The sequence below is a fragment of the Archocentrus centrarchus genome, chromosome 8, assembly GCF_007364275.1.
Source record: "Archocentrus centrarchus isolate MPI-CPG fArcCen1 chromosome 8, fArcCen1, whole genome shotgun sequence".
Lineage (NCBI taxonomy): Eukaryota > Metazoa > Chordata > Actinopteri > Cichliformes > Cichlidae > Archocentrus > Archocentrus centrarchus.
The window spans coordinates 3,003,892-3,016,733 of record NC_044353.1 but is presented as its reverse complement, the minus strand read 5'-3'; the positions used below and the strand labels follow the sequence as shown (position 1 = coordinate 3,016,733).

At 46.7% G+C, this 12,842-nt stretch overlaps 1 protein-coding gene across 1 annotated transcript; it reads right to left on the bottom strand.

Annotated features, from left to right (window-relative positions):
• Window positions 1-3,979: 3,979 nt before the first annotated feature.
• Window positions 3,980-12,101, bottom strand: ubald2 (UBA-like domain containing 2). Its single transcript, XM_030736572.1, has 3 exons — window positions 11,734-12,101; window positions 6,918-6,971; window positions 3,980-4,350 (listed from the first exon to the last, which is right to left on the bottom strand). The coding sequence occupies exons 1-3, from the start codon at window positions 11,851-11,853 to the stop codon at window positions 4,003-4,005; spliced, it is 522 nt and encodes a 173-aa protein (XP_030592432.1). The 5' UTR covers window positions 11,854-12,101; the 3' UTR covers window positions 3,980-4,002.
• Between the last annotated feature and the right edge of the window lie 741 nt (window positions 12,102-12,842).

Here is a 12,842-nt window from a genome sequence, read left to right as displayed (position 1 = left end):
TAGAAGCACACAGTAAAAACACATCAGATATTTCAAGTCTGTACCTCATAGTACCATATCACCCCAATAGAGCACTTCTCTCAGACTGCTGGCTTACTTGTGGTTCCTAGGATACTTAAGAGTAGAATGGGAGGCAGAGCCTTCAGCTTTCAGGCCCCTCTTCTGTGGAACCAGCTTCCAGCTTGGATTCAGGACACAGACACCCTCTCTATTTTTAAGATTAGGCTTAAAACTTTCCTTTATGATAAAGCTTATAGTTAGGGCTGGATCAGGTGACCCTGAACCCTCCCTTAGTTATGCTGCAATAGGCCTAGGCTGCTGGGGGGTTCCCATGATGCACTGTTTCTTCTCATTCACCTTATTTACTTTGTTTATACTCCTCTGCATTTAATCATTAGTTATTATTCATGTCTCTCTCCCCTCACTCCCAACCTTTGTGTGTACACTTTAATTTCCCAGAAAAAGGGATTAATAAAGTTTTATTTAATCTAGCTGCCCCTCCCTGAGCCTGGATCTGATGCAGGTTTCGACACTAACTCTGATCCTTCTATCTTGACCTCTCATTCACAGCTGGATTCTGTCTTGCTTCCACTGACTGTCGTACCTCCACCTCTGCAGGCTCTCCTCCACCATATGTTATGTCCATACCATATATTGTGTCACTATTTTGGTTGCAGCTCAGTGTGAGCCGCCTGTAACTGCTGGATGATTACATGTTAGTGAGGATGCTGTCCGTCGCATCGCTTCAGTTTACTCTGAAAATTTTATGTTTGAATAAAATTAATTAGAAGCTGTGATTAGCCTAGCTGAGCCTAGCTCAGCATAACTACCCAGCCAGCTAGGAATCCAGCAGGTTTATGTCAACTGTGGCCGAGCAGGTCTCTTTAAACTCCTCATCAGTCCAACTTAGGACGCCATAAACTGGTCAAACTGGAGCAGCTCCAACAGGAAAAAGGTCCTGAAGTTTGGGATGTGTAATGAGTACTTTTACTTTGCTGCAATGGTACTTTTGCCTCCCTGCTGACACGTGTGTCACACATTTGTCGCCATAGTTCAGCGAGTGCGGCTCTTTAACAGCAGCTCGTTAATCCGGATCAGTTTCTGAACTAATGAGAAAGAAACTGTTCAGTTTGACACCCGGGCCGACCACATCCTTCCTCAAACACCAGTCGCACCAATACAGAGAAGTTCAGTCTGTTTCAACCGTCTTTGTGCTTACAGTAAAAACTAAAATAGGTGTGGTGTGAAAACATGTGACCGGCGCAGAGAACAGCCCAGAGGAAGTACAGATCAGAACCTGCTTTATTAAACACATAAATACAAATTTAAACAAAGGAAATGAACACAAAGTACATGAGAGAAATCTGTAGAAAAGAGCCGTGGAGCTAAACCCAGAGCTGTGTCTGCATCCTGCGCCTCAGAGCGGCTGGGACACATCAGCTGGACTTTAAAGCATGTTGTAAAAAGAAAAGTGGAGACAGAAAATAAAGGTAATCAGGCTCCGGAGCAGCGTGGAGTCAGGCCGGATAATCCACGCCGCGGGAAGCTTGTTCAAAAACGCCGAACCCCACGGCCCGTCGCCAACAACAAACCGGGCAGGAGTTCACATTTCAGCTGCTCCTCATTGGCCTCAACACGTCCACACAGAGCTCAGAACGGAAAAAACTGCCCTCAGGTCAGTGAACGCACCGTCAGAGCTCAGACTTTTAGGAAAAGGTCTCTTTAAAGGGCCCTACTGAGACACGTTTCCTTTCCTCTGCCTCCTTCCTTTAGTCCACACTGAGGGTCTTTAAAGTTCAGCCTGTTGGACCACCGACTCCCACTGATCTCACTGTAGCAGCTGTGGGATCCTCAGAGCCATCAGCTCAGTTTAAACAGGAGCTGCATCATCCAGGAATGATCTGCAGCTTCTGCAAAGACCAGATGCTTCAGTTCTTCTACAGTCAGAAACTCAGATTGTTTGACTCCGTTTTTTAAAGCCAAACTTGTTTTTACTCATCAAACAGAACGAATTTCATTTTGGATAAAACATGACATCAGCTAATCGTTCAAGCTGCTCTTTATCTTCACGGTTTTGACGAACATGATTTAAGCTCAGATTAATCTGAGCTTACTGAGTGGCTGCAAGTGCTTTAGTTGGTTAAATAAACCTTAACGTCCATCATTCAAGTTCTTAATGATTGATTAATAAACTATTTTAAGTTGATTTTTAAGCAGATCTATTAAAGTTCACCGTTTCAGGGTTAAGAAGTATAAAAGTACACCTTTAAGCTGCATTCAGGTGCTGCTCAGATGGCTGGGAACTCTCTGTTGCACAGCTAACACCAGAGACCATATTACACCAACCAATAAGCTGCAGTATGTGCATATGTACCAATAATAATAATAAAACCCAAACTTTAGAGCCAAATATTTGATCATGGTAGTTTTGTGGCAGTAACTTGTTTATCTGTGAATTTTCCCCTTTAGGAATCTGTTTTTCCAGTTATTTCAGCTCTGCTGAAAACTTCCTCCCACTTTAAAATGAATTACGCAGCTTTGGTGTTTTCTACTTTTCAGGAACAAAGTTGTGTCATGTTAAAGTATGAAAGCACGCAGGTGTGTCCTCTACAGGTGAGCGGCTTCTAACAGGAGACCGTTTAAATCCTGAAACAGCTGATTGTCTGTGAAGACCAAAACCTGCTCCCTGATAACTCCTCTTCCTCGTGACGTGAACGCAGCTTTATTTTGTTCATGTTTGAAAATCTACTCGTTGTGCCACACGTGGGATGCGGTGAAGAGAAAGTCCCGCAGAGGTCTCGGTGGTTTCCACTGTGCTGAGTACATTCGGAGCGGCGCGGGGCCTCTGCCCTGCCGGCAGGTGGAGGTAGGAGCGTCGAGCGCCTGAAAGGCTGTGTGGAAATCACTGAGTTTGAGCTTTAAACCTCTCAGACAGACAAACAGCACGGCGGCGGAGCCGGCTGTAAAAAAAAAAAAATGCTCTCAGATCAAATTCATGAGTTCGACTGAAATCTTTTGGCTTTTATTTACAACACAGAAACCTGGACAGGTGATCAGTTTGTTTAACGTGGCAGCTCTCCGGCGTCACAATCAGGTTTTTGAAAACTTTTCTAACACCGTGTGAACAGAACCCAGTTTGAACTCCTCACGTTCTCCCCGTCAATTACAGAAAACCTTTAAACAACACTCGATATTTCCACACAGAAAACTCAGCAAAAAACTGACAACACGGAATTATGAGCCACAGACATCAGTGAGTGCGACCGACCTCGGAATACCGACTGATCGCCGAACAGCTGGATAAAAAAATATTAAATCTGCTGCACAACAGAGATTTAAATGTTTCCATCAAAGAAAATTCAGACTTCCAGCTGTCGGGTTTATTCATGTCTGCGGCAAACTGAACATTTTCCCATCCAGCCGGGTCAAAGTTCAGAGAAACGACCCGGGATTCAAATGAGAAGCACAAACTGGGATCGACTCTGACATCACACTAGCAGCCGGAGCGCAGCCCCACCTTTTTTTTGGCTGTAAATCAAAGTTTGTGGCTGAACTGTTGGTACACAACTGTACTCCAGAGACACACACACACACACACACACACACACACACACACACACACACACACACACACACACACACACACACACACACACACACACACACACACTTCATTTACATCCATGACCTGTTCTGATTCATCCTCCTGCTGGTTATTGCTGATTTCCTGTCTGATTTCTTTTCTGACCAATGAGAGAAGAGTTTGTAGAGAGCGTGTCTCATGGCTCCGATCCTCAGTAAGTGCTTCGCAGGCGTTCTGCTCAGAGAGTCTGGCCAGGTTCATGTTCTCAGGGTCCTCAGAGACCCTCTGGCTTCGCCCCGCGGCTCACAGGGAAGCCAAACTGCTTGTCTTCAGTTTAGAGAAACAATAAACTTCCCCCCCACCCCCCAAACCCCGGACCCTCCCGCCCCACCCGAGCTGACTCAGCCCGCCGCTCGGCCTCATCTCTGTCCGTGAAGCGCCGATACAACAGGGGGCTGCTGGGAGCCGCTGGGCTGAGAGACGGGGGGCCACATGGGAGTCTGTTGCATGTGGTGGTAGTGGTTGTGGTGCATGTGGTGGCCCGTGGGCGACGATGGGGGCAGCCAGGCCGGCTGGTGGCTGGGCGGCGAGGACGCCCAGAAAGAGCTGAATCCCGCTGTGGAGGAATGGGCCGGCGGGGAGCACGCCATGGATGCCTGGGAGGCGCCGCCGCCGGAGCCACACTCAGATGCTCGCAGTTTGGAGAACATGGTGATGGCGTCTGGGAAGTTGGGCGGCGTGGCGGGCGTGTTTCTGGGAGTGCACATCTGTAGGAAGGAGAGAGAAAGGAAGTGAGAATGGTTTCAAAATAAAAGCCTGGAGGATGTCAGGAAGGCTGAGACAGCCTTGGCACAAACTTCCTGATTTTACTTGATGCAGAACTCAAAATTATTTCATGTGACGTCATGTACGATGAAGAAAATCCTCTTTAAAAACCCTGAACTGCAAATACTTTGCTATAAAAATGACTGATGGATTAATAATGTTGATTGTTCGGCCTCCACAGGATCTGAGGGAGGTGAGCTCATGAAATGATGTGAAAAACACGAGTTTCAGGTGTTCAGGTGCAGGTCAGCGGTGGTTCGGGGTGGAGCTCATTGGTATAGCCAGCGTTTGTAAAAAAGCAACAATCCCCCAGTGTGAAGACCCCTGACCCTGTAACAGCATGCTAGTTCCAGCGTTAATAGCAACTTATAATCTACAAGAAAGAAATGAGAAGTTTCCCAGCACTCATTAAAGGCCTCCTCTGTCCACTGCAGCTACAGCCAGTTAAAGCTCCCCGTGCCAGCAGAGACCCTGTGGATGTTCTTGTTCTGATCAGGGAGATAAACAGCCAGCAGACACGCCCGTCTCAGAGGCAGTAAACAGTTTCCTGCGGGGATTTTCCTGCTCATGTTCAGGCTGGATCGGCGTGTTCGTTACAGTCTCGCCTCAGTAGTTTTCCTGCTACACGTTTGACCCTCAGAGAACCGGTTCTGTGGTATGCTGCGTGTCGGTGCATCACACCGATGACGTCGGGCCGAGAACACAAACAGCAGCTCTGACTTTAAAAGGAGCCAAATAATGGTCTTTAACCTGTGAGTCAGAAATTTACGGGAACAGCTCGTTGTGCCTGAGATCATGCATCGCTGATTAGAAACCCCGTTAAAGAGCAAACACACCCTCAATTCTGCCGTAAACCACCTCAGACTGAGTCTCTGCAGCAGAGATCTGAGACCATCCGAGAAGGAAGAAGAAACTTTGCTGATAACCTTTAAGGTCCTTCAGGGCCTCGCTCTGACCTCTCAGTAAGACAGACACCTGCGCACACCTGCTGAGGTCTTCAATCTGTCTCAGGGACCCGGCTGAAAGCTAAAAAGGGGGTTGGAGAGTTTGCAGTCAGGTTGCCGAGGTTCTCACCTGCCTGAGTCGTGACTTAAAGCTTTTATGGGAAGGCTTTTTTCTGATTTTTTACTATATTTATCTGGCACTGGCTTGTGACCCCCTGAGGCTGGGCTTCTCTCCTCCTGGAATCAAACCGGGAATCTTTTGTGTGTACAACAGAACCGCTCTGCAAATAAAATATAATCCTGTCGTTATTAATATTCTCTAAACCGGAGATGCAGCTCTGTGGCTGTGATGATGAAACTCTCAGTAACTGATGTGCAGAGCGTGAAACAGGCCTCGTTTACAGAGCTAACCTGAAATTATTCCAGCATCTTATTTTCCCTATTAAAATATTCCAGTAAATGTAACTTTTTTATGCTTCCAGCATCATAACTCTGCTGCACGTCCCCTCTGAGTTCTTTCCAAGTGTAGCTCTGGTTGTTTTTGTCCCCATTCAGTTTTCTGAGCCTGACACAAACTTATTTATCTTATAATAAAAGCTCCTTATTGTTGCTTCTTCCTCCTCCGTGCCCAAAGCTGCCCCAGCAGCCCTGCAGGAGCAGGAACAGGAAGTCAGGCAGCTGATGCTCGCTCAGGGCATCGAGTTGCTTCGGCACATGAAAACATCGGGCGAGATGTCGTCACCCAAAATAATAACAAACCAGCCTGCTGTGTGAACAGGCTCCTCCCCCAGCAACGCACCCACGCACAAACTGGAGGAGGAGGGGGAGGGGGAGGAGGAAAAATGAAAACAAAACATGCCTGCTGCAGATGTCGGCTGTCTCAGCATGACCGACAATCAGACAAACCCAAGGAGGCAGCAGGAGCATACACACACACACACACACACACACACACACACACACACACACACAGGAAAGTGTGTGTGTGTTCACTATGATGCAGGTCTGCACAGTCGTGCCTACATTTTTTCATCATAAGCCGGTAATTATTAAATTACAGGGCTGCAGTTGGAGATTAAACAGTTATTATGGCTACAGACACACACACAGACACACACACAGACACACACCACAGCGTCTGTGTGGAGACATGTTTCCGAGCCCTCTCCGCTGCTCTCACTCAGGTTTCAGATCTGGACTCTTTAAAGCACTTTTACACTTTGTTAATAAAAATGTTACATTTGACAAGCTGCAGTTCCTCAAACCCCCCCCAATAAAACAAACTGACTAATGATGTGGACCACAGAGGAGACAAACTGCTTCCTCCTGCTGCGAGCTTCGGGAAGCAAACCGATGTGTGAACGGGCGCACCGATGGCGCTGAACCACCCACGCCCCATAAGCCAAGCACAACCACAGGAGACCTCAGCACATGAAACCAAATGCTTTAAAGTCGCCTTCAGAGCTTTTTAAATGAGTCATTGGGGTCAAAGATGGAAGAGCCCCCCCCCCCCCGATTGACCAGCCTCACACTTTGTTTTTATTAAAGATTTTTTGTGCACTTACCATCTGGTGGTGACCGGGGATGTTGGCCTCCTGGAAGAAGGAGCTTAAGGCCGTCTGCAGACAGAAAGAGAGGCAGGAGGAGGAGTTATGTTCTCACCACTTAAACTGGGATTTATTTCACATGACAAACATGCAGGAGACCCCCCCAATAACTATCGGGGTCAATTAACACAAAGGGTTAAATGTATTAGCTCCCCGCTGGGACCTGAAACCGAGTTTTTCTGCAGAGCTGCTGAGGGTGAAACCCCGAGGCAGACGTGCTAAAACCAGAGTTTCTGTTTCTGAAGAAATGAAATGACTCGAGGAACTGAGGCTGCAACTTTCTGCAGAGCTGCACCAAATCCAGCTGAGGTCATCGGATCCTGGAATCATCATCCTCACGTTCCTGTCAGAGCAGCCATCAGGTTCCCGCCAATGCCAATAATTAAACACTGATAAAAAGATCAATCAATTACAAAAGGACCGTTTTATTTATGATCATTGAGTCATCAATAATGAGTTTAGGAACATTTTAAGCTATAAAACCAGCAACTTCCTGCTCCTCAGATATCATCAGATATCACCAGATATCATCAGTAAGATCAAACTGAAGCAGAGTGTGAGAAATAAACAGTAATTAATCATTTCAGTCTCCACTTCCTGTTTTCGGTGGGCTCTTCCTGCCGTGTGACACTGAACCCTAGAACTGAGCTGGAGTCGCCTCCCTCACAGCACTGTTTCACGCAGAGCTACTTTATGAAAACAGTCACTGATTTCTTTCCATCTGGAAACAAAGAAACTACTTTGAAGTGTTTTCAACACAGCAATGAAGGAACATTAAAAGCAGCACCACTGATGAATATGAGTGACTGTGGGCTTTGGAGATGAGATCAGTAAACAGCACGTGGTTAGTTCAGGGTCTGTAATAACTGCAGGGCTGATGAGCGCCCGTGGGTTGAACAGGGAGTGTGTTTTACAGCTCAGCTTCTGCTTTTTGTTCCCAGCACTTGAATGAATGCTGTGCCCCTCCCTCCCTCGCCCTCCTCCTCCTCCTCCATGGTTGTTTGACAACAGCGGCGGCGGCGCAGGAATGTCTGCCGTACAACGTGACACACATCTCAAAGTGTGAAAGTGCTCGGCTGCTATTGTGCGAAGAGCCGCCGAGTTCACGCCGCCCTTTGTCTCGTCTGGGTTTATTTGTCTGGAGTGTTGCAGGAAACTCTGTAACCTGCGAGCGTCTTTAAAGGCCCCGCAGAGGGACCACGGCTCACAGCGACGTGTCAGCTTTTACTTTCGCTCTGATGACCGAGAACAAAACGCTCCAACACGAAGAGAAACTTCCTCTTTCAGCAACCGGGTGGTTCAACAGGAAATCAACCAGCAGCTATTTTCACCATCACTGTAGTAATTTCACAAAGAAAAACATGAACGAGTTTCCTGCTTCAGGATCCTCACGTGTGACAGAGGACTGCACGTCTGTTCACTCAAAACTGTACACAAACACTACAAAACAAACTATTACGCAGTTATCATATGTGTGTAATTAACATTATATCAGTATTTCATAACTATGGAGGACCTATTCTGCTTTTCCTTGTTTCCTCCTGTCCCAGCAGCTCATGTCAAACATGGTCAAAGGTTCCTGTAAGGACGTCAGTCAGGCTGCTCCAAACTTTCTTCTGCTGTTGGATCTGTATGATGTCACCAAGACCGGGCAGCCCTAATATGGTCATCCCAGGGGTAGAAGCCCCGCCCATGTGCTGTGCAGCTGAGACGCTGCGCCAGGACACAGTGTAAGATAAATAAAGATTATTTTGAATTGTGAATCAGCTGTTTACTTTAAACTTCTGTATCAGGCTGTAAACATGTTTATTTCTGCTGTACAGTTTTAACGTGGGAGCCTATGGGCACTGACTCACTGTGGTGCCTCTGCTGGAGGTCAGAGGAACTGCACCTTTGGTACCTTCTGAGGTTGTCGCAGATAATGTCACAACATCAGCATTCAGTTTGTTCTCTTCACCCCAAAAACAGCCCGTCCTGTCATGTGATCTCAAAATAACAAGTCTAAATTCACTAAAGCCCCTCCCACTGTAGGTGAGGCGGTACCTCGGGACATATCTGCAGTTTTCTGACATCGCTCAGCTCTGCGGTGACGAGATGCTCCGAGAACAATCAGTTTCATACTTCAGACAAAGACAGGAAGTGATTCCAAGTCCATAAGAACGTCGGCATCCTTCACGCCGAGGCCACGTCTCCAGCTCGTGCTTTTCCCTCATCCTTGTCTTTCAGGGTTCAGCTGTGTTATGGTGTCCTGGTAACATGAAGGTTAGTGACTCACTCCAGAGACACAACAACACTCCCTAATCCCAGTTTCCAATCACACACTCAGCCCTCAAAACAAAGCAGCACAGTACGGAGTGGGAAGTGAGTTTAACGTTTCTCCAACTAAACCAACCAGAAACAAACTCTCTGACTCACTCCTGAGAGACTTAAGACGATGAGCCCGTCTGCCTCCCCAAACCTTACTCCCCCCTCCCGGTGCAGCACCTGGCTGCGGCAGACGGAGGTGTGGTCTGACCAGAACCGTCTGGAAGCACAGGTGTCCGTCGGCTGTTCAGCAGGAAGCACAGATGCTGGTAGAAGTTTAACATGCAGGAGGAAAAAAGCCTTTAAAGCTGAAGTCTGTGGTAAAGTCATCAAACAGGGTTTCAGTCAGATTTGATCATAGAGGCAGGATTCCTGTCCCGCTGACTCACGAAGGAAAAACAGGCTGAACCTAAAAATAATTTTAACCTGAATTTTTTACAAACTACTGTTACCCATCATAACAGAGTCTTTGCTTTAGCTGCAGCATGCGGGGATCAATCGTTCTAGTGTACGCAATGAAAAACAACTTTTTGGAAACCCAAAATCATCACAACCTCCAACAACTGATACACAACTGAAATTCAGTGTTCACCCTTCTTCATGCTGGATTTCAGCTCCTGGGCCTGATCTGATCCAGCCTGCCTCAGAGCCTCAGGCTGATCGCAGTCTGTGGGGCTCTGCTTTTTAAGGACTGACCCCACTAACAAAAATCCTCAAAGATCGACTTCTTCCAGCGATCTGGGAGCAGTTTGGTGGCAGTTTGTGTGTTTTCTGGCATGTCAGAGGTCAGAGGGCAAAGGTGAGATTTTGGATGCACAGCCAGGAAACACCACAGATCTGAATCTGATCCAGAATCTGTGGGCAGGCCTTAAAAAGTGGATGGACAGCCAGAAGTCCACACACTGTGATCAGCTTAGCCCTGATAAGGCAGGAATGGATCTCCATCAATCAGGATTTGGCCGAGCGGCTGATGTCCAGCGTGATGAAGGCTGTGAGCACTGACTCTGCAAACATTTGATCTGCCAATAAAAACGCTCTGACCGTTCTCCACCGCATCACAGAAAAATCAAAACTGAAGCAGCAAAGTGTGAAACATGAAATCTGTGCCACCGTATGACATCATCCTTACAGTCACTCAGAATGAGCTGAAAAACTTACCAGAACTTTATTCTCTCACATTTTTGGTACTGAAGGCATGTTTTATATAACTGGTAACAAAAATAACAACCACACACCGGTCTGTGTGACGGCACTTCCAAAAGGAATGAAGCAAGCAGAGGCTGGTTTAGCACATTGGGGGTGGGGGGGGTGACTGTTACTTTATGGAAATTTCCAACAGTTTGTTGACAGTTTGCATTTCAACTAAATCAGGATCAATAATGATTACGTTTCATTCTCCAATAAGCACAGCGCCCTCAACAATGATTTACAACTGGCGTGTGTGTTTACACTGTGTGCTTGAATCATTAATGAAGCCTGACCATCAACTCAAGCCGGCCGGGGGGGGACGGGGGGTCTGTGTCAGATAAACGTCAAAGGGCCTATTTACGTTCATCAGAGAACAAAAGAGAAACCAGCAGCGTACGCACCCAGTTTATGACCTTTAATAAACACAATAAGCAGCTGAAAGTGCAGTTTGGCTCCTGCCGGCCTCGCCCTGCTGGAGGAGGGCTTCTCAGGCCCGAGACTTCAGGGCCACGTTGGGAAAACAAGAAAAACAGTAAAAGCTGGCAGGAAGAAGCTGAAACTGACCTCCAGCAAACAGCTTCAGTTTCTCAGAGGTGTTAAGGGCACACGGAGGATCAAGTATAAGAACAGCTGGAAGGATAATGCATCCTAATCAGTCTAAATATAACCGAACGGGACTGGGATCCATGTCAGGGCGCTTAGCGGGGAGCACGCCGAGTCTGACCTCTTTATCCGCTCTGCAAAGCGGACATAAACACAGAGAGCGCCGCTCGGCCTGCTTCTACAAACTCAGACAGGAAACGTGATGAACCGAGTGTTTTGAGCTGGGCAGGGAGGGGCTGATCAGAGCCCAGCACCCGATGAGCTCTGACGGTAAACCAGCCCGACCTGTAGTTGGTGATGTGTGAGTAATGCGTGCGGAGGAAAAACAGGACATCTTATCAACAGCTCCACGCCAAAATAAACCTCACCTGCCTCCAGGCTCCGGCCCGGCCTGAGCCGCTGCATCGGGTTACCTACAGCCTGGATATAAGTGCCAGCAGCCAGGCTAATAACAACGAGCTGAGCAACGACGCGGCGCAGGATGTAAACAAAAAGACGAACACCACGTCCTCAGCTCGGCTAGGCGGCTAAACATTAGCTTCAGGAGCGCATGGCAATGAGGCGGCACGGAAACGCTCCACAGAAGCACCGCAGCGGGTTCACGGACGCCTCTCGTTACATCAGATACACGCGTGGGGGTTAATAAAAGGGCAGAATGTGTGAAAAACCTCCTACTCACCTCAAACTGCCAGTGGGCCGCCTGGAGAAGCTGCTTCGCCTGATCGGCAGCGCAGCCAGCCGTCAAAACAAACTGGTTTATCATCACTTGGTGCCTTAGTTCTTCCATATTCACCGACATGACTGCTCCCGTGGCTCCTTTAAAGACCAAAACTACCACCTTTCGATAAAATTAAAATAAAATAAGTAAACCCGGACCTGCAGGGAGCCCCGTGAAGCTTCCGTCCTTCCTGCTCGTCCGTCCGTGAGTCTCCGCAACAGCAACAACAATGTTTTCATGCCCTCACCAACAACAAAGAGTAGCGCGCCGCTGATTGGACAGCTCCACGGCCACAGAGTACTACAGAGGCACTGATTGGTTATCATTGGAAAGGGTTTAAAATCTGTGGTGCGCTTGTTTTATGTGTTAAGACTGTGTCAATGGGTGGAGTCTAAAGGAGTCAGAACGCAAATTCCCCACGCCGCCCTCGTTGTTTGTCCAGTATGAATCACGCAGGCGCTTTCATTTGTGTCCGTTACGCTGACGTAATGTTTGATCAGCTACATGGCGTGAATTCATAGAGCTGATTGGCTGCTTATTCACGAGCCTCACACGTGTAAACACGGTAAATCTTTTTTTTTTGTTTTATTTTTAAAAAGGACATCCTGTCTATAAGATCAGTATGAGGAAGGGTATTAAATTAAACGCATTTTAAAAAATTAATTTGTTTAACGGAAAGCCTATATTTTCTTATGTAATCCACAAGAAACCTGTTATATATTAAAATATACTTTGAATTAACTGAGGAGTATGTTACGTAACAATGGCACCATTGTCTTGTATTTGTTTTTACGCTTTTAAAATTGTAGTAATATGAAACAACACATTTTGAACACATATAACTTGTATTTAGGTCGAGTGTAACACACTTTATTTAATAAATATGTTTAATAGTGTAATGAAAAATGTGCTTATACAGGAAAGCAGAACATTAATGAGAATTACAGACTGATTCAAAGACTTGAAATGTGTGTACAAACGATTAAATTTGACAGTTTTCTGCAGGATTTAAATGGATTTTAATTGGATTTCTTATTTAATATTTTCATCTAAACAATATTAAATTCATG